General features: G+C 38.5%; 1 protein-coding gene across 1 annotated transcript; it reads right to left on the bottom strand.

Moving 5' to 3' along the window:
• Positions 1–1,982: 1,982 nt before the first annotated feature.
• LOC767501 (AP-1 complex subunit beta-1) lies at positions 1,983–27,902 on the bottom strand. The gene is made up of 18 exons (XM_030992254.1): positions 27,795–27,902; positions 24,225–24,388; positions 22,905–23,040; positions 22,143–22,388; positions 21,175–21,299; positions 19,947–20,082; positions 15,036–15,190; positions 13,619–13,835; positions 12,691–12,869; positions 12,030–12,231; positions 10,980–11,236; positions 10,038–10,323; positions 8,843–8,983; positions 7,978–8,123; positions 6,019–6,233; positions 5,227–5,313; positions 4,637–4,791; positions 1,983–4,101 (listed from the first exon to the last, which is right to left on the bottom strand). The coding sequence occupies exons 2-18, from the start codon at positions 24,365–24,367 to the stop codon at positions 4,027–4,029; spliced, it is 2,901 nt and encodes a 966-aa protein (XP_030848114.1). The 5' UTR covers positions 24,368–24,388; positions 27,795–27,902; the 3' UTR covers positions 1,983–4,026.
• Between the last annotated feature and the right edge of the window lie 84 nt (positions 27,903–27,986).

Here is a 27,986-nt window from a genome sequence, read left to right as displayed (position 1 = left end):
TAAGCTTGATCGACATAGGGCGTATATAGGCTATACCTACATATGCAGTACGTAGTTAGGTCAAGGAGTTGGAATGGAAAAGACCATCCTTCTCCGACGACAAACTTATCTCTCTTGGGGCTCTTTCAATAATCTACCATTGTATTCCTGCCAGTATAAAATAATGTTACTATTTTATAGTGCATGGAAATAAATGATTTGATTCGAAACAAGAAGTTATTCGAACAAAATACAGATAAGAGATATGAGACAATTCGTCTGGACCTACTACTTGATCTTCGTCATCACTGGTATTCATGCATAATTTGCCTGTATTTATGCATCAGCTAGCCTCCCCCCCCCCCCTCTCAATCTCTCTCTTTACAGTTTTTACACCATAATTTACTCCTCCCACGAAGCTACCCGTATATGGTTACTATATGTACCATGGATGTACGTAGGTGGTAACATGATTAAACATGATAAAACATCAGATAATTCGTTTAGCTTGACCTACTACTTGATCTTCGTCATCAATCGAAAGACATCAATGGTAATCTCTCTTTCTTTCCCAAACCCCTCCCCTCTCCCCCTCCCCATCTTTCCTCTCTCTCTCTCATCTCTCTCTGTCTCTCTGTGCCTCTCTCCCCCCCCCCTCTCTCTCTCTTCCTCATTCTCTCCGCTTCTCTTTCTCTCTCTTTACTCTCCATTCACTTCTACCACGAAGTTACTACATGTTTCTCCACGCTTCCTATAGCTACCCGTATACTATACCACACACGTGACAGCCCGCGTATGATCTCGCGGTTTAGGGTTTCCTTAGACTGCATGGAGGTTAGTAAAATCAGGAAATCGTGTCAGGTGCGTCAAGGTCATAAGACTGCCATCTTGCATTTCACAGGAAGCCTTTCCTTTATATGTTTAGGAAACAAACTCAGAACATCAAGAAATAAAACAAGGCTAATTAATCCCTTTAAACGCTAGCTAGCATACGAAATTACGGACAAAGTATTTAAATATATGTTTAAGTTTTATTTTTTAAGCAGTTTGAGCTAGATTTATATACAATGAAATAGAACATATTGCCTCCCTGCCTTCAATAATAAGGAGCCGATGTAAAAGGGCATATTTAACAAGAAGAATATATTGGACCGGGGCTAAAGCCAAGTCTTTCCCGACATAGCAACAATAACATATGAACGCGATACTCTCGCTAGGGTCTTAATTGCGGTAAAACCGTATTGTCGTTTAATCATCACATATAACTCTCTATCCATATTTGTATTTCATTCTGAAGCAATGAAGTGTTTAAATATTTTGTTTATAAAGGGAAAATGCAAAAAGAAAGAGAGAGATAAAGAGAGAGAGAGAGAGAGAGAGAGAGGGAGGGAGGGAGAGAGAGAGAGAGAGAGAGGGAGAGAGAGAGAGAGAGAGAGAGAGAGTGAGAGATAGAGAGAGATCAGCGAATGGAGTGGTTTATTTCAAAGAGGGTTCATCAAACATTTGACCCCATACTTCCTCCCATTTGTGCTAAGTAAATATCCAGATACCACAGCTGACAGAGCGTTAATCATTTTCCTATTAACGTGTCTACAGTATCTAACTTGCCCAAGTTGTAGGTTTGAATGAATGAATGTTTGAATGCTGAGTACTATTGGTACTATCCTGCACTCATTACTCTCTGCCTTGTAAAACATGTCGACATTGTTACTACGACTCTCTAAAATCCTTTCTTCTTCTCTTACCCCTTCTCTGTCTCTCCCTCTCTCTCTTTCCCTCTGTCTTTCTTTTTGTCTACTCTATATCTCTCTCTAGCTATTTTGAAAATGTTGGTACAAAGTAACAATGAATTATCTATATTTGTAATAGAATACTGGACTCATATACAATAATCCATATGATTTAGAAATAAAAGTGCCTAATTCTCAGAAAAGGCAGATGATACACATGACTGGTAAACCAAAATATAGTTAAGAACAAGTAAGCAAACAAACAAACAAAAATACTTCTTCAATACTTTATAACAAGACCACTATAAAGAATGAATTATGTTGAATGGGAGTACATTAGTACATATATATATTTAATTAATGACTATTATCTCAATGCTTACATACTTTTCTTTTGACCATTTCATGATTAATCCATACAACATAATTTGATCTTGAAATGTGACATACAACAGAAAGCCAATCTTAAGATTATCATATTCTAAATAAAGTAATTCCAGCCCATATAAGGAATGATAAAGTTGCTGGATATTCTATATTCATCAACGGAACCTTTCATACAGTAATTACTTAAATACCACTGATAAGCAACAAAACACGCTACATGTGCTTGCAAGGCTTCATACTGGGGTTGTAACTGTAGAAATGATTAAAAAAAACTAGTTTTGATCCCTCTATTTGGTTTGGTGAAATACAATCATTTATTGTATTTCAAATCTGACCGTGTATCATGTAGCACAGTTTAATATTTGAATACCAATGCAAATGCATAATAAGAGGGCATACCGCAAGTCCGTAACTGAATCTTGTTCTTCAGAGGTCATCTGCTGTGATCGAATACACAAGGCCTTTCCCAGAATCAAGTCACAGATCACAAAAGAGGGTTGCTACGTTCTCATTTTACATATAATCAGACTTGTTGACTAAAGATGCTCTCAATTATGATCTGAGATCCTGAAACTGGATACTCCTGTTTACACAGGCGGCAACTACACAAGGGGCTCAAGTAACGTTACTTTACAAGCTATAAGACAACCCATTAACAGAAATGACGCAATTAACCTTTATCTAATAGGGTATTTATAAATGTAATAAACAAAATCTGCTGGTAAGAATTAGTCTTTGCCTGTAGTCCTCAGTTACTTGATATAGAATTGTTAGTTATGTATTGGGGGGGGGGGGGGGGCACATGCCCCCGGGCAACAGTGATGAACTTCACTTTTGTGCACCCTGATCCACTTGCTGCTCCCTTATCTCTTTGCATGCGTTTGTTCATTCTTATTACGTACTTGTCTCTTGCCATGCTGTATTGTATTTGTGCTTTTTTTTATGAATGGTTGAATAAATAATAATAATAACAATATATTCTCTATCAATAAGACTGGGTGACAATCATAGATAATACAGACTTTTACAGTAAGTCTGTACTTCTGTTGAGTATTCATGAGAGGAGGTTATTATACTTCAACAAGGACAGCTGTTATATATCAATTTCTCCTGCTATGAGCCAGGAAAAACGGGTTTTCCCCACACTACTCATAGGTAAAAGGGGGGGGGGGGGGGGGGGTTAAAAAGTGATACTGATCTTTGACCCAATGAATAGCCATGCGATATTTCCAATGTGCTTAACAAACACTTCAGGCTAACATTATGCATTTGACTACAAAAGAAGTATTTGCTCACAGCTACATGTATACCACAACTTTTAACTTTGCTCTCATCGAAATGCTAGGAAATGATAAGGGCGATAACGACAATGATTTGTCCTGCACAAGAATAACCTAGGACATAATGTGGCGTGAACAAACATTTGAAGGTAAACCTATGCTGTGTACCACATGTATTTGCTCACAGTTGTACCATAAACTTTAAATTTGATATGAATGAGATGCTACAGAGTACTTCAACATAACACTGAACATGCTAGGAAATGATAAGGACTTCAATATAACAACGACAATAATCTTTTAAGTTAAACCTATGCTGCGTACTGCACGGCTTCCGGTATTTGCTCACAGTTGTACCGTAACCTTTAAATTTGATATTAATGAGAATTAATGAGATACTACAAAGTACTTCAACATAACACTGAAGATGCTAGGAAATGATAAGGGCTTCAATATAACAACGACAATAATTTTAAAGTTAAACCTATGCTGAGTACCGCATGGCTCCAAGTGGTTGCTCACAGCTGTACCGTTACCTTTAAATTTGATATGACTAAGATGCTACAAAGTACTTCAACATAACACTGAACAGACTGTTGATAAATGGTTGACAAGGGGACTTTGATAAGAGATTTGTTTCAGATGACTAGCTAGTTCTGCATGATTTCAGTGTATGCTTTCTGGATGTCCTGCACCACGTCCATGGCTCGTGTCTTGAGTGAGAGCTGCAAAGGAGAGAGAGATGGAATACAAGGAGTTTCATTTGCAAGACTTATGATAACGGTACTATGTCCCATTTGCAGGCCAAAAAATGAAAAGGTTAATTCCAATGGCATTTGGAAGATAATCCTAATTTAGATCTTTGACCTTGTGACATCAAAATCTAATCAATTCATTGACTTAGCAAGATACACACATGTCTTGAGTTTGATGGTAATCTGTCCAACAATTCTAATAATAATGCGATCATAAGCTATTTTTGCATACATAATGAGAACTGTGACCTTTGACCTTGTGACCCCACAATCTAATCAATTCATTGGCTCTGCAAGGTACATACATGACCTAAGTTTGGCAGGAATCCATCAATCGGTTCTTGAGATAACGCAATGACGAGAACGGGACGTATGGACGGACAACCCAAAAACATTATGCCTCCGGCTACATGTAACAGAGGCATAAAAATATATACAACCCTACACACCCCTTTGTCGACCGAAAATACAAAAATTAAAATTCCTATTCATGAGAAAAACTTACCTGGATTGTGGGGTTGCCTGGAACAACTTTAAGCTCTGCGAGGACCCAGATTCCATTGGTCAGCTTGAGTGATTGGTAGAGCATATCTTGACCATCCACTGTCCGCTTGGCCACTGTGAAGATATTATTCTGCTGTAGTCTGTTGGTTGCTTGGTCTGTCAAGGGATAAATAAATAATGGTGGACATTAGATGGGGCAATTACAAGCATGGGCCTCGATCCTTACTTATTACCTATTGTTCAGGGGGGGGGGGATGACTGAATAGATCATCCTTCCATGAAAAATAGGTATCAATTACAGATCTATGCCCATGATTACAAGTCATAAGAGCAATTCAAGGTTGTCCTGTAGTCCCCCAAAATACCCTTGTCCAGCTTTTGCTGGGTTATATCACATGTGCAAGTTTGGTTGAGTCAGGGTCTACGACATGACTACCTTATTAAATACCATATCAAATCTACTGGGAATTTGTAAATAACTACAAATGATTTTCAAAATATTTATAATGATGATTGCCTTTAATCATTCGATCATTTATTGGAAATTAATTACAAGCAACAATTGAAATGATTGATGTGATGATTTCTTACCTGATGACATACTGCAGTTGGTGATTTGAGCCTGAACCTCGTTGCTGGGAGGAATGTCCTTCCATGTGGCTAGGAATACCTTTCGATCTGAAGAAAGAGTAATCAGATAAGTTTCAATTTTATCCCTTTAAAGAATATATTTCAATACAGGTACAACAACAACGATGATGATTGTGAGGAATATATGGGGATAATGATGATGATAATGATGGTTGTGGTGATGATAATGGTGGTGATGATGATAGTGATGTTGATGATGGTGGTGGTGGTGATGATGGTGGTAATAATGGTGAGGATGATGACAGTGAAGATGGCGATGATGATGAGGTTGATGTTGATGATGATAATGATGGTTGTGGTGATGATAATGGTGGTGATGATGATAGTGATGATGATAATGATGGTTGTGGTGATGATAATAATGGTGAGGATGATGATTATGATAATGATGATAATTATGAGAATAAAATGATCATGTAGTGCCTCTAAAAAGATAAAAATCTTTGAGTGACCGGTTTTACCATACTCATTTCCCCCAATAGACTGTAGTGTTATTATAGCTGTTAGGAAAACAACAAATTAAATTTCAATTTCCAATCGTAAATATCTTGATAATCAGACAGGCGATCGGCTTGTAAAAGTCATGGGTTCTTGACTGACCTAAAGGTTTATAATTATCATTGCAGCATGAGCTAAATCCAGGATTTTGTTTCAGAATCTGAGACAAAGTTATCAGATCCCTTTAATACTTGAACACATCCCCCTAAACAACAAATTTGAGCTGGATCTTACCCATCTGCCCATCTTCGACGAAGAGGACGTTGATGGGGATGGTGGCGCTGAAGTAGAAGACATCGATGCAGTTCTTGACGGCAACCTGGATGTTCATGAGAGGGTCCATTCTCTGGATGGCCCCTCTGGTGTTGAGTGCTAGACACGTATCAATGGACTGGTTTGCACTCAAGGGGGTCGGGATTGTCAGGGCTGTCAAGGGTTGCAGGCCAAAGCTACGGAAAAGAACACAAAAGTAAGATAAGGGTTATTAAGATAATAACAAAAGGAAGACACTTTTGTTATAGCCCCTCTGCACTAGTTTGGCATGGAGGGATTAGACCTCCCTGCAAGGTCACTGACAAGTGGCAGGTGGTTATCTCATCAAATCTGCTCTCAATTAACATAAGAAAAAGGGCATCATGGGGGATCAACAGGTACCGCTTAGGCATTGTTGGCTGTATAGAGGGCACAAGTATTTATAAGTAGTGCAGTGGGGCTTTAAGGGGTAGACTCTTAATGATGGACTGGTTAGGACTTGGAGGGCTAGGGATTGTAAGGGCTGCTATGGGTGATGAACCCAAGCTATAGGAAGACAGGAGGAACTAGATGGAATTTTGACTGCGTGCAGTCGAAAATGATGCCTCCGCCATAGAGCAATTTAAACAAGTTTGGAGTTTAAATCTCCAGTGGTTCTTGAGATATCATGATAACAATCTCAATGTATGGAATTTCATAAGTTGACCTCTGTGACCCTTGACCTTTGACCTACGTGCTCCAAAATCTAATCAGATTGTCTTCCTATGGTGATACACACTATCATTAAGTTTGAAGTTTAAATCTCCAGTGGTTCTTGAGATATTATAATATGGTGATACATACTATCATTAAGTTTGAAGTGAAAATTCTCCAGTGGTTCTTGAGATATCGCGATAACGATCTCAATGTATGGAATTTCATAAGTTGACCTCTGTGACCCTTGACCTTTGACCTACGTGCTCCAAAATCTAATCAGATTGTCTTCCTATGGTGATACACACTATCATTAAGTTTGAAGTTTTTACATCTCCAGTGATTCTTGAGATATCATGATAACAATCTCAATGTATGGAATTTCATAAGTTGACCTCTATGACTCTTGACCTTTGACCTACGTGCTCCAAAATGTAATCAGATTGTTTTCCTATAGTGATACACACTATCACTAAGTTTGAAGTTTAAATCTCCAGTGGTTCTTGAGATATCATGATAACAATCTCAATGTATGGAATTTCATAAGTTGACCTCTGTGACCCTTGACCTTTGACATACGTGCTCCAAAATCTAATCAGATCGTCTTCCTATGGTGATACATACTATCCTTAAGTTTGAAGTTTAAATCTCAAATGGTTCTTGAGATATTGTGATAACGGTCAAACGGGACAGACGTACGGACGTACGGACAGACAACCCGAAAACATGATGCCTCCGGCACCACCTTCGGTGGCGGAGGCATAAAAAGGGGAAAAGGATTATTAATTTCAGTTTAGTTGGAAAACACTGGTGTCTAATCGTTTCATCCTTGTATGTTCATACTTACTTGATCCAAGTTTGGTTAAAATTGATTCAAAGGTTCTCACGTTTTTACAGTAACAAAACGCGGGATGGTTGGAAGTATGATTACTTGATACAAAGAAGAAGACCACACAGATCAAAGGATTATATTGAGGGTTCAGTGACACAAAGGCATAACTCCATATTTTGCCAAAATGAGTATTTGATAACAAAATGTTCAGAAAATGTGGGCTTTCCAAGAAACACAGACTTAACTCCACCCAACACCCCATTGAAGTAAATGCCTAGCGAAACATACATACTTAACTCCTTTAGGCCCAAGAGCTCAGTGACACATAAACCACTTTTTCTCAAAATGGCCAAAATGAAGTTCCGTCTTTGTGTCACTGACCCCTCAATATGTGGTGTACGAAGGCTCCTACCCACCTATTTTTGTTGAACTGAACAGCGAATCCCGTCATGGGCTGCATGGCTTTGTTGTGGAATGTCATGCTCATCTGAGGTTTGCCTTGCTTCCTGTTGAAGGTACCCATGATCTCTAAACCTTTACCTTTGCTGGCTGGTAACCATGCCTACAAGAACAACAAAGATACATTAAATGATGATGATGACGATTTAGAGCATATCATACAGAACATATTCCACAGTGTACGTGGCACCATATTCTGTTTTAACCCTATGTTAACCGGGGGGAGGGGGGGGGGGGTCAATTTGCCCTTCTCTGTAGTAATTTAGCGACTACTCCGGAACCGCGGCAGATGTACAGTTTTCCTTCATGACTTTTTTTTCTTTCGAGTCTAATGCATCTTTTAAAACAGTTTTTGCGAAAATCGGACGTATAATAGTTACAAAGACATGTAACCTTTTGTCTTTGCATGTCAGCCCAAAAATCGCTCATTTTTGTGATTTGTGTACAAAACATATTGAAATATCATTTTTCCTAAAAAGAGATAAAACATTGCTTATTTGCTCTTGTTTAAAGTTTAGGTGTTTGTTTTGGGGTAAAAAATAGTTGAATTGTAGTTAGAAATGAAATAAAACAGCAAAAACAATGAAATACATAAGAAATTATCAAAACAGGAGATAACATAAGGAATAACCTGGCTCTTCCAAATTTTTTTTTGGTATTATTATTCCAAATAATAATAATAATGAATATATGTAGTAAAAAAGAATGCTTAGATATAAATAATATATGATTTATTAGTAAAAATGTGCATTTTATGCCCTTACTTGCATAAATTAGGGGAGGGGAGGGGGAGGTTGTAGCAGAGGGGCATGCACGACTTACCTGTTTAGCAGGGGTGTAGACCTCTGATGTTCCGCTTGTCATCCCAAAGATATCCCCGAGAGCAGCCATGTTGGCACCCCCGGCCCCTGGGGGTGGTGCTGCTCCAGCTGCTGCTGCTGTAGGGGTGGGGTTACCCATGATCTGTGGCAGGAGGAGATGTGATGAAAGACAAATTTTAAAATGTCAATTCATTATTTTACTTGAAGGGAAAGTCCAAGGTATTAGGTCATTCAGTGTACCATACATGACTGAGTATCGTGGAGTTCTGGGTCCTGTAACACGAAAAGGTATAATTCATTGTGTCTCCTAAAACCTGCAGCTTAGTTTTAACACTTTCAATCAGTCATAACTTTACAAAATAACTAGTATTACTGTCCTACTTTTGGTCTTTATGACGGTTCTACGCGTGGTCCGTATTACCAGGCTCCTTTACTAAACAAAATGTACAAGAATACACGAAATAACGAAACTAAACGCTGAACTTGTAGTTTGTAGAAGCCATGTTAAGTCGTTGTTTGTTGTTGTTTTAGTCTTAAAGGCATGTGTCATTCAATTATGAATATTTACGCCGTTCAAAAAATTGACACAGTTCCAGACAGGGTGTCTACATAAATCATTTGACTGTTTTGTGTGTATTTTCTGGCCAGCCCGGTTCTCAAAGTGTACAAGTAGTCTTGTACCAAGACTTCTCTCTGGAGCATATTTACATCTTGTCACAATAGTAACTTACAATTAATTTTCTATCTAACACTTTGATACAATGCATGGCAAGATATGATTATAGCAAGATTGGAGATAACATTTCATAATTGATTGCAATTTCAGTTTATGTTACGGGGCCGTGGGGTGGTATGTTTATTTGTGGACCATCCTGCAGTGGTTATATTAATCAAGGGGGGGGGGGTTCACAAAGATCCTAAGTTGAACTTATCTCTAAGTTGGACTTAACAATTATAGAGAGCCATTTGCATCTTTGAAAATATTTTGTAAAAGTTATTCAAAAAGGCATTCAATGTTGATTTCATGTTCTTGATGAGGAATTTATAATAAGTCTAAAATACTTTAATTTTTGCTTTTGAATATATTTTATTTCAAGGCTACAAATGGCTCTCCATAATGTTTAAGTCCAACTTAGAGATAAAATCAATTTAAAATCTGTGTGAAACACCCCCCATAGTGGTTATATAAGTCTTACCAAGCTCTCCATGTTGTCTCCCAGGAGGTCCATAGCACCACCACCGGTGGTCTCTGGTTGTGGGGCGCCACCGAACGCACCCATGTTCATACCCATGCCCATACCACCCATGTTCGGCTGCTGCTGCGGTGGCTGCTGCACCATGCCGCTGTCTCCCAGGTCGATGCTGAGCAGGTCTCCGATCAGGTCGCCACCAGAGTGCTGCTGCTGCTGGGGTATGACCGTGGTCTCTGGGATGGCGGAGCTCGGTGCCGTTTCAGTCTCGGGTGAGGCGGAGCCAGAGCTCCTGCAAGTAGGGAAAGGAGTATGATAGATGAAATACAATATTTTTATGAACACATGCATACATGTATTCAGAAATGTAAAGAAGGAAGAGAGATGTGCTATGCAAATCATGCGAATGTTGATTTATAGAGCACTTTTTCCTGATTGCTTTCATTACCCCAGCTTAAGCCGAGCTATCGAGCATTTAAAGAACTTCTTTTTTCTGTGTACCCATTTACTTCATCTGGGTGGAAAGCGGCAAATTTGCCATGGGATGTTAATCAGGGATGCCAGTTAGAAATAATCAGAGTGCCTGAAAATCGCCAAGAATGAGCTATTTTATCCACAAAAAAGCTTAAACTATGGTCTGAAAATAACTCGCCAGGGCCTGAATTCAGGCTATTGCCTGAAAACTGGCATCCCTGACTAAAATGATTTATGATAATAATGTTCATATTATATTTATTCTTGGGAACCTACAAAAACAAGCTATGCTTTCCAGTAGGTTCCTGTTTCATTTTATAATTTTGATCTTACTTTGTCAACTGTATTCTTTATTGTGCAAACAATATTATTATATGAAATGAATAAATAAAATCAATCAATCAATGGCGTGGCAGGGATTTTCACAACACCGCAAGGAGCATGGCAACTCTATGTTGACTGTACTATACTCACCCTGGAGCACGAGTGGGGAGGAACCGCCTGGTGGCGGTGCGGCCTTCCACAAAGGCACTGGGTGGCTTGTGGTAGACCGAGGCCAGACTGCCGATGTAGCAGATGAGTTCGTCCAGGAGGGTTGGCTCGATGAGATCGGTCTCCTCTGAGATGAGAGGCTTCTCAGCGAGCACCACGTCCTTGGCTGCAGCCGGGTCGGTCGACAACAGACGCCAGTAGATGTAGCCACGGTCACGCAGGTCAGGGTTATCACATTCCTGGAAAGAACAGCAAGGTATTTTGAAGTAATGCAAAGAAGCAAAAGAGCAACCTCAAGCAGATGTATAATCCCTTCCCACTGATATCTCAATGGTACATACACATATTCTGGGTATTGGTGCTAATGCTATATTTTGTAAACAAATTTCCATATTCCATTGTGTTTTAATTCTCCTCTCTAAATTACTTCGTCTCTACTGCTACGGTTTTTTCTTCTACAATACTTATTTTTCCAGGAACCTATAGTATACAAGCACTGCTTTTTAATAGGTTTTCACATTTCACTAAATCTTTTATATGAATTGAGAATCATTGAATTCAGAATTGAAAACCATTTATACTACATGACGTATGTCTATATTTTTTGTAAAATGTGGAACAATCAAAACTTGAATATACAAGCAAATCAATTAAATTCATAACAATTGCAATTCACCATGTAACCACTTGGAACTCAGCAATTCAAACGAATTAGGACTACGGCCATCCCATCTCAATGATATCTGCATAATACATACACACAAATCAATAAAATTCAGAATTCACAACAATGAGGATTCGCCGTGTATCTGCTTGGAACATTGATCTACATTTGCCACACTCAACCCAGGTGATGTAAATGGGTACCTGGCAGGAATTAATTCTTTGAAATGCTAGAGCGTCGTATTGGCAGCACAGCTAAAGCCAGGGTAATAATCTCGAAGTTTGGAAGCGTTTAGTGATTGTAATAAGCCCAATATACAAACTGAGTATTATTATTATTATATCAAATGAAACAAGACCAGGACTAACCTGTGTAGCCAGACTGAGCACATTCTGGACGAGTTCCTGGGTATCCTGAGGCCTCTTCAAGAAGAGCTTGACGATGGAGGTGAGGAGCTGAAGCTGTACTTGGGTGTTCTCATCGTGGAACCCTTCCACAAAGCTCTCCAGGAGCTCCTCGGCGTTGTCGATACGTTCGGCATACTCACCGAGGATCCAGATCATGGAAGCTCTGAATAGAGGCAAGCAAAGGAACAAAATTACCAATTTATGTACCTTATTTTTTCTAAAGCGTGACAAGTTTATGACACGCAAGCATGGGTTCTCATGGGGAATTTGACACTGTTTACCAATCACCGACAGTGGACTCCACTTTTACGACTGACTGGTCTCATGTAATGCCCTGCATCCTCCATCAACTGCCTGATCAGGGCCCATTGCACAAAACTTACCATTGATGGTTACTACCATCGAAACCTTGATTTTGATTGGCTGTTGAGCCCTATTACAGTAATATGGTAGTTGCCATTGATGGCAAAGTTACTATAAATGGTAAGTTTTATGCAACAGGCCCAGGAAACCCCATCATAATCAATTTCTCACGTCCAAATACCATACACGAGACTTTTATAGACTAGGCTCCATTAAATTTCACTTGATTTTGATAAAGGGCACTCTTGCTGGGACATACCTTGCTTCGGGTTCATCCAAAGAGTCCAGGTTCTCACAGAGAGTAGCGATGATGCTCTCATACTTGTTGGGGTACTTGCGGAAGATATCCTTGATGACGACAATGGCCTCCTGGACGACATAGTTGACCTTGGTCTGGATGAGGTCAAGCAGTGTGCTTACGCATCGCTCAGCAGACACCTGGAAGGAGATAAAGAATAAAATATGAAGGTCTGATGGGTTCAGATATAATAGACCAGTTTGATGATAGCACATGTACCAAAGACCTCCACTTATACAAAGATCTTTGAAACATGGAGAAGTCCCACTTTGTGCATTTGTTCAATGCCCGATGGCATGGAAAACTTCCGGACAAAGTTCCACATTTTCATCAGGTTTTTGTTATTATTATTACGCCTGGCCTAAACTATACCCAAACTTAAAATTATTGATAACATTCATAACATGAACAGATTTCTCACTGATATTCAAACTACACTGATACTCAAACTGTTTTCTAAAAATAAATCTTGCAATGAGAATCGGTTCTAACCCATTGCCTATATAGGAAGCGGGTGGTTTCTGTATAGACCAGTTCACGGTTAGCACATTACTGCAATGACCCCGAATATCCACAGATCTTCAAAACATGAAGACGTCCCACTTTGTACATTTTGAAATAATCACTCCTACAGCGATATATAGATAGCCTTTGTTTTCCCCTTTTCAAAGAATACTTCCACCTGTGTATCATGGAGTGCACTGAATGTGCATGAATGAATAATGATCACATAACTTTCATGAGCACGCATCCAGTATTACGTCTCCGTGTATTTCAAAATTTGTTCTGCAATGACCTTTATCTGCTCATGCTCAGACTGCAACCGTGAACTGGCTTATTAAGCCTATGGGAATAAGAGAATTCAGTAGCCAATGGGTCAAGTACGTACGTCTACTTTGATGGCGCAACGTCCGATGGCGCGGACGGACTTGCGGACGAAGTCCACATCGACTTCAGTGGCGTACTCCTTGAGCTCGGCCAGGACCTGCGCGATATTGCTCTGGGAGGCGAGACGGATCATGATGTCCAGCTTCTCCAGCTTGACGTAGATCGGGTCATTGTACTTGACGAAGAACACTTTCATCTCCTCTTTCAGGATGTCCGGTCTGGTGGGCGAGAATGATTGACAGGAGTGAACTCAAAATGCGCCAACTTATATGTTTGCACTTGAATATATAATTTTCCTTAAAATCTTGGCCTTGGTTTAAAGAGAGTTACCATTGATCTGGACTGACTGCAAGTCCTCTCTCAGATATTGCAAACTTACAAACTCCTATCTGTTTTGTAACGAGGTTGTCTGATATCAAGTTGTGATTAATTTGAAGAAATTACAACTGTTTATGATATGGGGCCCTTGTATCTTTCACTTAATCACTTAATGGGGATCTTAAGGTACACATTTTTAAATGCATGGGATGTCAAATTCACTATTTAACTGCTTTTCTTTGTTTTTTCCTTTGAAATTCGCCAATATCTCATTAAAGAGCATAGTCAATTATCATATACGCAATTCAACGGGATGCATTTAAACTTGTTCTCATACGCTTTTGTTGAATACACAAAATGGAAATCAACCATGACCCCATGAGCACCAAAAAGGTGTGAACTGTGTGACAGTATCACGTTAATGTCCTTCAGGCTCTCAACAGACGTTACATCACATATTGATTATTGTCTACCTAGAGAGTGTAAACTCTGTGTAAAGTAAGGTCGAACCTGTTTTTTAAGGAGGAGCAACGAAAATGGAGGAAGTAGCCATTGTAGATAGGTTGCCTTTTTGGCGAGGTCCTACAAAACATATTTCTTTCTCAAGGGAGACAGAATTCATGGCTCCTGCAGACCGGTGGCCTTGACACGGAGGTGACCACTAAAGGCCTGTCTTCATCAGCTCAAATTTGCCAAATAGCCTGTTATTTTTGATTTGGGAAATAATCCTGAAGTTACAAATCGCATCTACATCAGCTCGAGATTGACCTTGAAACTTGAAACTCGTTTCAAGATATTTTGCTCAGCATTTGCGCAAAGTGTGAGTCTTCAGGCTGGTGAAAATGCACTGGACAAATAGCCGGATATTTTGCCTAATAGTGGGATATTTTGCAAACTAGGATTATCTTGACCAAATATCCCGCTAATTGCAACTTCGGGCTGATGAAAACGCAAATTAACTGGATAATTTGCGATCAGGATAGTTCAAATAGCAGGATATTTGGCAATCTCGAGCTGATGAAGACAGGTCTTTTGACAGGTCTTTTGACAGGTCTTTTGACAGGTCTTTTGACAGGTCTGACCGTATATGAATTCCCTACCTCTTCTGGACGATGAGGTTGATGTTCCTAAGAGCGACGTATTGCACTTCCGGTTCAGCAGAGAGGAGGGTGACTAGGGGCGGGGCAAGCTTCTTGGTAAGAGCAACCACGTACTCCCCAGAGGGTGGCATCAACTCCATGAACTTCATCAGAACCTGTAGCAAGGAATAATATAAAGGATACTCATCATAAACCGTGTGATACATTTGATTGTGATATGATTTGATTCATTTACTTCTCTTTATGATCTTTTTTCCAGATTTAATTTACAAACTGATTAACTTACATTATAGTATTATCATGAAACAATCAAAGGGTTGTTTTACAATCAGGGTACACAATAGAAAAACTCACTTTGATGGCCATTAAAACAAAAACAATGAACAGCAAAGGAAAATCTTCCTTAGTCAACTATTTGGCACCGTTAGATCAACCTACAACAGTGAAGAAATTGTTTGAAACAAGCAACTACTTTACAAAATATGTAATTATATGCCATTTTTTCACATTTTCGCTGTCTCGTTTCATTTTTTGCAAAGTTTGAACATGCGCATATCTGACATACGTACCCCAAATACATTATCAACTATCAGAATTATCTCTTCCAACAGGTCTATGTTAGATCTGAATAGGGTGTAAGATTTTGTCAAATCTACAAATTTTGACTTTGCACCATAAATGAGGTGCAAAAGGGGTCAAAAATGTCCTCTCCGAAACCAGTGTAATAATTTTAAGTAAGACTGCACTCCATGAATTGTTTTTTCCTCCTTGAAAAGAGTCACTAATATCCTACAAAATTATGATATTAACATTTCCCACACTTACTCAGTTTTTGGTAAATGCGCGTTTCAAATTTGTTTGTCGGGGCGGGGTCAAAAAGTGTCCTCTCCGAAAAGGTGACATTTTTATCAGCACTCCTTCAAGAAGAGCCACATTTTGAAACCACCTTATGTTATTAGTAGACCTAACATTGTTTTATCATGTGCAATAGATAATGTTTATTTTGTTTAATATTCACACTGATTTTGAAGGTGTCAAACAAAATGTCCTCTCCGACCCATAATCAGTAGATGGATAAATGACTGTAATTACAGTCTACAAAGTGCATGAATTTACAAAAACTAGCCTGATTTTAATTCATGTTGAGGTGGGTATTACAATCTAACATCTTCCTGTTATTTAATGGGAGGTTTTTTAATTCTATCCATTCACAAGCTACTTTCACCCCCTATAATTCCATGATGTAATGTATATCTGGAAGAATTAAGACTTTCCATCCATTTAATTGCATTTATTGTGTGTGTTTATACCTTTCCATGTAATCAGTACTGTTATTCAACTATACAATGATGAATTGAGACTATGATTACCATCTATATACAAAGTCTCTTTGGTTTCGGAGAGGACAGTAGTTTTTTGACATATTTACATACTTCCATCATGAGTCTTCATATTCAGGTTTATCACATAGAACAAGTAGGTAATTTGTTGCTGTTATACTATCGGGTGTGGGGATGCTATGTCTAGTCTATACACATTTCTGGTGGTAGAGATTTTGTGGTGGAAGAGATTGATACATCAAGTGAAGATGCAGTGAAATCTGGTCCACTTTACATTTATATCATCAAGTTCATGAATCATATACCGTACTTATATAGCGCATATCACAATATGTATCTATGCGCTGTAAGAAAGGGTAAGAAGGAAAGGTGGATAGAGTAACATAAGAAGACTGAGATATGCTCAACATACTTCCTCCCGTTAACATTTGAAAGTATTTTTGAAAAGAAATGTTTTAAGACGCGCCTTAAAATTGTCAACAGTATCACAGTTTTTTAAAAGATTTTCTGGAAATTTATTCCAAAGTACGGCCGATGCAACCTGAAAAGAGCGAGACACGTAGAATTTAGTAGGCCTGTAACCGATCATTGGATCGGGGCCAATCGTTTGCCGATCAGGTGCGATCGGATAATAATTTCTGATCGCGAATCAATAAAAATGATCAGAAAACAAATCGGCAGAATTTTTTATTTTTTATTTTATTTTTGTATTTGTTAATGCCAACATTTTTCAAGGTTTTGGCTATCAAATGCTATTTAAAAAAAATGCATAGCTAGGATTATTTTGTCATTTGGAGTTGTTGTAGACCGTGTTTGTTGATATTTAGTGCCTTTTCATGACTTTGAAATTAATAATATTGGTCTAAGAGAAGAGGCAAAACATGCGGGCCGCCATCTTGGATTATAATGCATGCTTAAGTTGGTACTGTTCTGGGGTGAAGGTTTCGCATAAATAAAATAGATTTTTCAACCACTATATCATAGTATTTTTTAATCAGTGAGTTACAATTGTTACCCTATTATTACATGTATATCTATTTATATCCCACATACTAAGAATCTTGAAATCTGATCGATCTTAACGAGGTCACATGATCAATGATAGATAAGAACTATCTCCCTGCGATAGGACTTTTGTACAATAATTTTTTGCTGCTGCCCCACTTGCCCATTGAATAAGCGTAACGCGAAATGTCAATGTCAATGTGGCAAATGAGCGTGCATCGACTTTATTACATGTATGCATGTTGCGCTTTGTAAAATCTAGCCGAAGCTAAACTGTCTGCAGAATCAGTTCTTTTAATTATGTAAAATTCACTTTAAATAGACCTTTTTGCCGATGTGGGATATAAAACAAATGTTAGCCTCCTTTACTCGGGCAATGGATACAAAATATCATCGCCTCGGTGGTCTCGGGGCTACATGTACCATCATCCCTCGCCATGCGGCTCGGGTTGATAGTAGCCCGAGATCACCTTGGCGATGATAGTTTGTACCATTACCCTCGTAGTCGGTTAATATTTGCTTACTATCTCTATCATGCTATAGTTCATCCAGACGTTGGACAAAGCCCTCCTCACAACATTTCCGTTCTCTTCTGTCTATATAGCTATCCTAGTTCAAGGGGCCATTCCCATGTATGATGTTAGGTACCCTATTATACTTTTCACCAAATGTAATTTTACCTTCTCGGCTATGATTTACCCTCATTGTACAGTAAAGGTTTAATTAAATTAAAAAGTCTTTCAATTAAAGCTTGGTGCATGAGAAATGTACAACTCCGCCTGGTACATCACATTTTAAAGAAAATGGCAGCGCCCAGCCGCCCATGTCATGTTAAAAGGCATTACATCAAGAAATATTCATTAATATATCTCTTGTACACGTTCGTATGATTTATTGTACGTGTACATCAAAAGGCAGGAATTCATCTCATACAATGATTGCAATGGACTTTCAGTAAGTCCTCAGTTGCATTAAGAGAAAACTACTTTGTAGTTTGTAGAGAACATTGTAGGCATTGTACAGTATATTGTATGGCATATAAATCTGCCAGTCTAGATGTTTAGTTGGTAGAGTCATATGAGGGGCATGCCCAAAACTTATTTTCATGAGACATAACAGTTCTGTCTAAGATTCTACATAAGTTGCACACACATAGTATCGTTGTGTTTATAAGGAAAGATAGATTACGAGCACAAACCAATCATATGTCAAAAAATAATGTCCTCTCCGAATGTTAATGTAAAGCTTGTTAAATCTCCAAAACACTACATGTATGGTTAACTATTCCTAAAAACTTATAACTATAGAATCACAGTATTGTCCAGGTAACTTCTGAAAATATTTAGTTCAATGTGAATCCAGTTTTTAGTACCAGTAAGTCTTAAAGGGAGGGAGAAGATAATTTTTCTACGAAAGGTGATTGAAGATATATATGCAGATCTAAAATGGGTGCTAACAAGGATAAAATATGTTCTAATAAACCTTACATATTTCCAGTTTCATTTATGCCATGAAATAATGAATCATAATTGCATCAGGCAGTTCCAACTGCATATCAAAAATAATGTCCTCTCCGAACTAAAAATTGTCCTCTCCGAACAATTTTTTGACGCCACATATTTCAAGAACCATCTATCCTTTTATTCTGGAAGTTGGTATGTAAAAGCACCCTTACCATGTGTAGCTGTGCAGTACAGAATTAAGGGTCAAACTGCTCTGTGTTTTTTTTTATCAGTAACTTCATGCTGTTAGTCCATCATTTTGTGGTATGAAAAGATGCAAAACTGAATTTTTCATGAATAAAACCATTATGCACTTGAAAAATTGAGTTGTATTTTGACTCCATATCATCAAATGATCAAACTATGTCATTCACATTCACCCAAAGAAACAATAAATATTTTCTTTCTGCATAATGTCATCAGGTGACACTTGACCCTATTTTTTTCATTAAGGATATGTTTCATGCTTGAAAAAAAAAAGTTTGACACTTGTAGCCCTGAAACTTTACAGACTTTACAAGTAACTTGTATACAACACACAAACAAAAATTCAGACGAATCAAAGGAACTTTTTTTTTCACCCCAAGTGAGACAAAGTGTGTACCCTGAACTAGATGAAACTTCGACTGCGCGCAGTTGAAAGTGTTGCCTCCGTCATACAGCAATTTTACAAACCAAACGGAAGAAATTTTTCAAATTCAAGTTCGGTTGTAATCCATGTACAGGATCTCAGAATATCGTGATTACAAGCTATTTCCCATATACATGTATGATCCTTTGATCTTTTACCTTATGACCCTAAAATCGAATTAGTTCATTGGATCCGCATGAAGCATACATGTCCTGAGTTTGAAAGTAATCCATCCGTCTGTTCTAATGATATTCTAATAAGCTATTATAATTAGCCCCATGCCCTTTGACCACATGACCCCGAAATCTACTTCATGGCACTCCTTGCAGTTACTCCCCTCACCTACCACCCAGTAGCTTCCTGAATGAGCTGCCAAAGGGATTACTCAACCAAGTACCAAGGGACTGCACTGAACTGTTTCCTGTGAACGTACCTTTACAGCTGAGAGGACCACAGCAGCGTTGGCATGGGCTAGACGAGGGGTGACCCGTTCACATATACTCTGAGCTTCCTTCTCATCCTTGGGGCTAAAGTTAGCCAGCGAGTCCAAGATGAAGATTTGACCCCATCTAAAAAAAAAATCAAAAGAACTTATGGAACAGATGGTATTGGATCATACCTGGCAGACATCCATAGCAAAAATTTAATTTGAAATCTCTCAGGCCAAAATGATATATATTGTATTTTACATGCTTTTGTACATTTTTTTCTTCTTCAGAAAACAAGAGAAATAGAGGGTTCATAACACTACTTAAAAGTCAGAAAAATATGAATCGCTTGCAGCTATGTTGGGTACTATCACTTCTTTTCCTGTCTGTTCTAAGATAACTTGTACACAGATGGTGCCACTACAAGATAAAATGTTCCCATATCTATACAAAACAGTGACCAAAAAATCAAATGTTTCATAAGTATTAGTAGATACAGGGATTAGACAGAAAACTTTAAAATATATTTACGTAAAAGGACACGTTTTCCTTGCATTTAAATTCTAAATTTGAGCAATATTTGTTACCCCATCTTGCTTAAAGGGACTCTATAACATTGTTCAGATGATATAAAAATGCTGCTAAGGTAGTGAGGTCAATGCTAGATTTACAATTAATGATAATCTTCAAGTTTAGTTTTTTATTTTCTTCTTCCCCATCTTGAAATCAGCAGAGGAATCTCATCCCTGTAAATTGTAGACTCTATGGATATATACATGCGCTTACATGTAATCCACTCGGGGACCTACGACTCAAAGCCCAAATTAAGTTCTAGGTCATGAGGATTACCACCTTACCAAAAGGCAGTGGCACTGTCAGTTACGAGACCACTGCAATATCGCTGAACTACAATATCACTGACCATTCGCAGGCCTAAGTGCACTTTCGCATCAGGCTTTTAAAATGATTACAACTACAGTAGATGTAGACCTACTACTTGGCATGGGGAGATGAGGACTTTGTTTTGCAATTTTATTTTCAATTTCATCTTACCAATGCTAAATAATTTCTGCATCAGTTGAATTACAATATGTATTTTAGTTTTGTATATATCTCTCTATATTTTTTATTTGTTTGTAAATTGAACATTTTCAGCCTACGAGCTGCTTGTTTGATGTGATTTTGCAATAAACCAAACCAATTCAATTCAATTCAATTCAAATAGTTACTCACTCAGTGCACTCGTTGAGGGCAGTGAGAAGCTTGTTGATGGTCTGCGAGTTGAGTTCAAAGAGAGTGCTTCCTGTTGGTGAGGCATCGTTAATCTCAGACAGAGCAGCCACTGCATTGGCAACGACCTATGGTGTGATGGAAAGAGAAAAATCAATGAAATGTCCCATTCTTGCAGTGAATAAGAAACAAACAAACAAAAACGAAAAGCATACAAACATACAGAAGAGAGAAAAACAAAACAAATATATATTATCTTTTCCATACAGATGTTAAGAGAGTAAAGTCTTGTTCACACATATTGCAGTGAACTGCTTCAAAACCCAGATTAGCAAACTTGTTTCTTTTTTAATCCAAAAGATATGTATATAAATGAGAAGAGAAAAATTAAAGTGCGAAAGAATGACAAACTAGAGCACAAAACATAACTTTCATAATATGAATATTTTTGATTAATTAAAAAAAAAAAAAAATCAGAATGAAACTCTAGAAAACTGCTGACCCTAAGTGGTAGCATTCGTAGTATTCCAAGAATCGGTCATGTGACTGATAATATGTGAGCATGGGCAATATTGAAACTAGTTTTGAAAATCAATGTTTGTGAGAAAAACAGCTGTGGAGGAGTTATTGTAGAATTGTTAGACATCAGTCATACAAACTGACCTATAACACTGGAAAATCTACTAGACGTGTTGTAGTCTAGTGGATAAGTTGTCGGACTATGGATCACAAGGTCCGTGGTTCGAGTCCCCCACTGCACTAATGACCTTTGGCAAGATATTAATCTACATTTGCCACTCTCCACACAGGTGTTAAATGGGTACTGGCAGGAAGGAATTCCTTGAATGCTGTGAGTGCAGAAATCGGCTGCCTAGCAGTGCCGGGTTAATAGTTGGAGCGCCTTGAGCATGGATATGTGCGCTATATAAATATCCAATATTATTATTATTATTATAATTATTATTTCTCACCATAGGATTGGATGCGGTGAGCAGGTCACGCAGCAGATCAATGAATCCCTGATCCTCTACCAGCACCGGGTTGATGTCGTACAGCTTGGCCACGCACACAGCAGCCGTCTTCTGCACGTATGGATCCTCGTCCTTTAGGCACTTGCGCAGCGGCTCGCAGAGGTACTCTGTGATCTTGTCCACGCGGATGCAGCCCATGGTGCGCACGGCCAGAGCACGGATCAAAGGGTTAGGGTCCTCACAGTCCTTTAGACGAACACAAGGATAATAATTAAAAATAATCAATAAAAATGTTGATGATTTTGACAATATTCACTGACTATGAAAAAACACCCTTCTCCCAAATCCTGCAAAATAATATGAATGTTCCACTTTATACATGTATTTGAATTGAAGATATTTAAAAACATGTTATAAAACATAATAAAATTGATCGCATCGGGTTGATAGAAGGGCCGGTATGAACACCACCTTGGGAGGGATAATTCCCGCCATTATCCTCATGAGAAATCAATATTTGTTTACTAATGACCGGTCAATAGTAAAATCATGTTTTAAAACATTATTCTTTTAAACAAATGAAACATCATCTTATAAAACAAATAATACACATTATTTTGTTCAGGCATTAATAAATTACCCTCACTCGGCACCTTCGAAACAGTCCAAACACACTCGGCTATCACCTTGGGCGTGTTAGACAGTTCCAAAGGTACCTTGTATGGGTAGTTCTTACTAATGCCCTCACTGCTGTACCCATACCTTAACAAATGTGTTGACAGCCATGATGGCCATGTCTGGCTGACTCTTGGCATAATTCATCAGGTAGAGATAGACCAGTTTCTTCAGCTCAAGGTTGTCAGTCTGCATGCAGTTCACCACATCTGGAAACAGAGAGCTATCAACAGACATGGAAAAAACATAAAGGTAAAAATTGGTATTGCTTTAAGACATTACACGATGGCCTCTTAGAGAGGAGGTTTAGTTCTGGGAAGAGGTGAAAAATAGTTTGTGAGCATTATCATTGTTGTATGCACATGTGGAAAACATCAGATAAAAGTTGTTTCCTGAAAAGGATGGCTCTTCAAATGCCTTAATATTCTAAATGTGGCATGTAACATCGTAAAAATGGGGATAGATTTTTATGCCACATGTTTGTGACGTGTAGTCCCATATACAAATTTCTTAGTCATTTTGAGGATTCCAGAACCCTGTAGTACACACCAATACTTATATGCTAGATGATCAACCTTTTCTGATCGATTCCACAACGTTTCTTTCACAATGCCGTCGCATGACCAGAACTCAACTCAACTCAACAATAAATATCAACACATAGCTGAATGTGCAAAGTGAAATTCAAGCTGACAATGACATGAAAAACTTGTTTTGGGCAAGGTACTTAATTCCCTCACATGCTCAGTTTGTACATCAAAGAATCGGATGATATTCAGTTGAGACATACATGTATCCTAATATTACATTTCTGTATCTGACATATCATTGCACCTCTACTACCGGAAGAATCCAGGGTACGAGAGGAAGAAGTCAGAGGGATTGATCTATGCACCACTATACCACCACCACACAATGCAATCAATGTGTGGTAGCCGGCTTAATTGGATGCAACATTGTTACACATCGTCCCATATTTGAGAGCAAATGACTTACTCCATCTTTATCAAACCCCAGTTTGTACATTAAGACAATGGTCTGTAATTTGAACAGTGAAAAATCTAATTGCCTCGCCCTCGTAAGAGGCACATTTCAAGACTCTATGATTCATGAAGAAGAAAAAACATACTGTATATAGCTGCTAGTCTGTACTTAATTATAACAGGTGAGTTAACTTCATGTCATCAGTTTACTTTCGACAAAGAATAGTGCATGTGATGTTAATGCAGGGTTGAAATATTCCACAGAACTATTTCACAGGAGGTCTGGATAAAACTTCAAATTATATACAATGGCTTCATAATCTACTGAAGGTTTAATTCTGTCCTTGTCTTTTTTTTCATTCAGCAATTCTTAAAAACCCCAGCATGCCCAAAGGGAGAACGATTGTACTTGACGATTGCTCACCTGACATCTTTTCCGACTGTCATGCTTGCAATGACTTTCTTCACGGCTTCTTTCTTCTTCTCTTTCTTATCGCTGTTGAGATCCGCTTTCAGCTCGTAGATCTCTCCCTTCTTCGTCGTGGTGAAGTACTTGGAATCCGACATTTTGATAGGATTTCACTCAACCTAGAAGTAAAAATCAAAATTTAATGTATAATGACGATTATGATGTGTTTAAAAACATATCACTGCACTGTCGAAAATGGATTTTACATGCGTGCTGAGCACTGAGTGCATGTACAAGTACAATGTATGTGTAGTTTCATACTGCGCCTCTTGCAGTACAGCCACAGGTACTTATAATTGCTTGAAAATCGTGATGGATCACTCTTTCACAGATTATTGTCAGTAAACAAGTCACAATCAAAGCCGGCATGAGCAGCCCACACAGCGCCAGCCACGTCAAATAGATCGGAAGTGACTTAGCCACCAAACTATCTCAGTGTGCATTTGAAATGGTGCCTGAAGCCCAGAACGTAACTAACAAGCATTTTTAATTGCCAATATTGGCGATAGCGAGAATTTAGTGACACTTCCAGAGTTCCAACGGCAACCCATGCAATTTTACACTAATTAGAAATCTCTTGATTGAACAGTAGGGGCGCTAGTCCGAGAAAAAGGATCGTCCACAGAAACAAGGATATATCCATTCTAAACATTGACAAATCGCTTCCTAAAAAATAAGGATTGTCTGCATTTTTGTGGACGATCCTTGACCTTATAATTATATTATCGATCAGCTCGTTGGCGATGCGAAAAACAAATTCCTGGATGATGCTCCACGATTTATTTCTCACTTATGCAACACAGAGACTTTCACGTTATGAACAATATATCCTTGGCTTGGGAAGACAGACAACCTTTAAAAGTAGACGTTGAACTGGGGGTAATTTCAATTTTGCATTGCCAGCGCGCGGATAGGGAACCCTAACACCCACAGAGTGCCGAGGAAAAAAAAATCCTTATTTTTAGGACGCTATTTATCCTTGTTTATGCGGACGATCCTCATTCTCAGAGCAGCGCGGCGCCCTAGGCCTAGGCCTAGACAGAAATAACCGTCTGATATGGGTTATTTCTTTAATAAAACTGACATTTGTTGACATTCCCCATATACAGACGGTACTACAGAGATCTCGTACCGTGGAGGTAATGTAGAGCCACAGTGGAACATCTTTTCGTTCCCGACATTTTCTCCCCGATTTTCTGATTTCTAAATCAGATGTAAATTAGGTTGGTATGTCATTTGTCCTAATTACAGTTATTAAAATTTGATAACTTAATATCAAATGCATAATTTACGGACTTACTTATATGAATTATCCAATTTGTATCTCAGAACTGTGAAACAGTACGTTCATGCACTCGAACATACACTGTAGAGCTATATGACCCGGCGGCCGATATATTTCCGGGTCAACCTACCAAACATAGCCAATGGCCAATCAGAGCACTCGTTTTGTGGGTATTCGATGGTCAAGCCAAGATGACTCGTACGTAGCTACGGTAGCTATTGAACGTTCGAAAAGAAAAAAATGAATATCCATCAACTAGAACCAAGATGGCTGACAACGGAGTTAGTTGACTACGAGACTTTCTCGGATTAATCATTAATTTAGGATCTAAATAAGCAAGCTACCGTAAGTCAAATAAGCTATATATATGTCATTTTTAATTAGACTCTAATTATTGTAATATTGCAGCATGTATGAGGATGTAAAGAGTGAAAAGCTTGTTGCATATCTCATTCATCGCGGTCCTACCGAACCGAACCGAACCATTGGTTCCGTACAGTCCCGATAGGACAAACTTCAGTCTCTATAATCGGAGGTCTAGTGGAGCTAGACGTAGTCTCAGTGGAACAACCGACGATTAGAGAGACTGAAGCTTTTGGTCTAGCCTAGGCCTAGACCGAATTTTCCGTCTCTTTCGTTCGTTAGCCTCTTATTGGGGTAGGGTCGGCTCTCTCTTTAGAGACCGAAACAGACTATCCCGCGAAATGTGTAGGGTTATGTGGGCAAATCAGTACACCAAACTTGCAAAACTTATCCCCGAATTACTCCTTTCACAAATTCACAGGATGCATATCCGATGCATTTTATATTGTAAATTAGGTTGAAACTTAACTACTTCGGTTCCACTTACCAATTTGACTGAAATAATCCGTTTAATGGTCCATTTTTAGGAAATTATGGGTCAAAATCGATATCCATGATAAAAATCTCGCAGCGGGCGTTTAAACTCTCGCTGCGCATGACGTCATCTAAATCTCATCCCTTCTAGTCTACGCCGAAGGCAAAATGATTATAACGGAAAAACTGTGCATGTCATTACAAACTCGTCGCTCGTGTACAGTTTTCCGTTATAATCATTTTGCCTTCGGCGTAGACTAGAAGGGATGAGATTTAGATGACGTCATGCGCAGCGAGAGTTTAAACGCCCGCTGCAAGATTTTATCATGGATATCGATTTTGACCCATAATTTCCTAAAAATGGACCATTAAACGGATTATTTCAGTCAAATTGGTAAGTGGAACCGAAGTAGTTAAGTTTCAACCTAATTTACAATATAAAATGCATCAGATATGCATCCTGTGAAAGGAGTAATTCGGGGATAAGTTTTGCAAGTTTGGTGTACTGATTTAGCCACATAACCCTACACATTTCGCGGGATAGTCTGTTTCGGTCTCTAAAGAGAGAGCCGACCCTACCCCAATAAGAGGCTAACAAACGAAAGAGACGGAAAATTCGGTCTAGCCTAGGCCCTACTGAGTACTGTTGATATGGTTGAAACTTGAAAGTAAGCAAAGAAAGGAGCAAACTGCAGTTGAACTTGAATGTGCACGCCCAACATCTAGACAACAGACTTCAGACACGCATAGATCTACACCAACTACCATCCCAAATTCGACACTTCCGAAATTGTCACAGACACAGTCAAACTCTGAAGACTTCCGAATTCTGAGACTGAGCTTGAGCTTGAGCCACTCCAGCAAAGCATAGAGAGTCAATGTTAATGCGTATTGACCTCTAGCACTGCACTACGTGTTAATAGGCAGCATTTGAATACATGAATAGTCAATACACTCACAACACAGAGATGCACACAATCATGCCGATGCGGCTGATACTACCTGGTCGTCAAGTTTGACAATGGACTCCCAATTTAAATTTGTTTAAATTCTTTTTCACATCGGAAAGTTGAAAAATTATATTTTACTGCTATTTAGGTGTCATCAATCGTCATTAAATTACCGATTTTTAGTGAAATCAGTTTAGTTTTGTACAGTGGTGTTTGAAATGTTGAGAATCAATAGCAAAGCTTTTGTTGATACACAGCCAGGATAGTAATGCACCTATGTGTGAGCTGAGCGGTGTTCGCTATCGCGTTCGCGAGTTGACAGAGAGAAATTGAGTAAACTAAATCATGGGCTGGGAAAAAAAGTCGCTAGATCTACATCGAAATTCAATATTTCAAGTGGATATAAGTACGGATACTAAATGTAGAAAATATACATATCGAAAGAAAACTCACAAATATCTTGAAATTATGAATTAAACAAGTACTTCTGGTTATGGTTGGAGTAGCTAGCAGAGCCTCCTCCCTCTTTTTGTGGTCTTTTCGTTAAGACTCGATCATTTAAACGATTTTTTAAAAATTCAATTACAAGATTTAGTATTTTTTTTATAATGAAAACTTACGTTTTAAAATATTAATAATGTAATT

This window comes from Strongylocentrotus purpuratus, unplaced genomic scaffold (genome assembly GCF_000002235.5).
Source record: "Strongylocentrotus purpuratus isolate Spur 01 unplaced genomic scaffold, Spur_5.0 spur5_scaffold_2, whole genome shotgun sequence".
NCBI lineage: Eukaryota > Metazoa > Echinodermata > Echinoidea > Camarodonta > Strongylocentrotidae > Strongylocentrotus > Strongylocentrotus purpuratus.
This window is presented reverse-complemented; position numbering and strand designations above follow the sequence as displayed.

Coding starts and splice junctions, on each gene's coding strand:
- LOC767501 (XM_030992254.1), bottom strand. CDS start 24,367: ATGTCGGATTCCAAGTACTTCACCACGACGAAGAAGGGAGAGATCTAC. Junction 15,191..19,946: donor TGGTCCTCTCAGCTGTAAAG/GTACGTTCACAG, acceptor TCCTTGCTACAG/GTTCTGATGAAGTTCATGGA. Junction 11,237..12,029: donor TGCTCAGTCTGGCTACACAG/GTTAGTCCTGGT, acceptor TGTTCTTTCCAG/GAATGTGATAACCCTGACCT.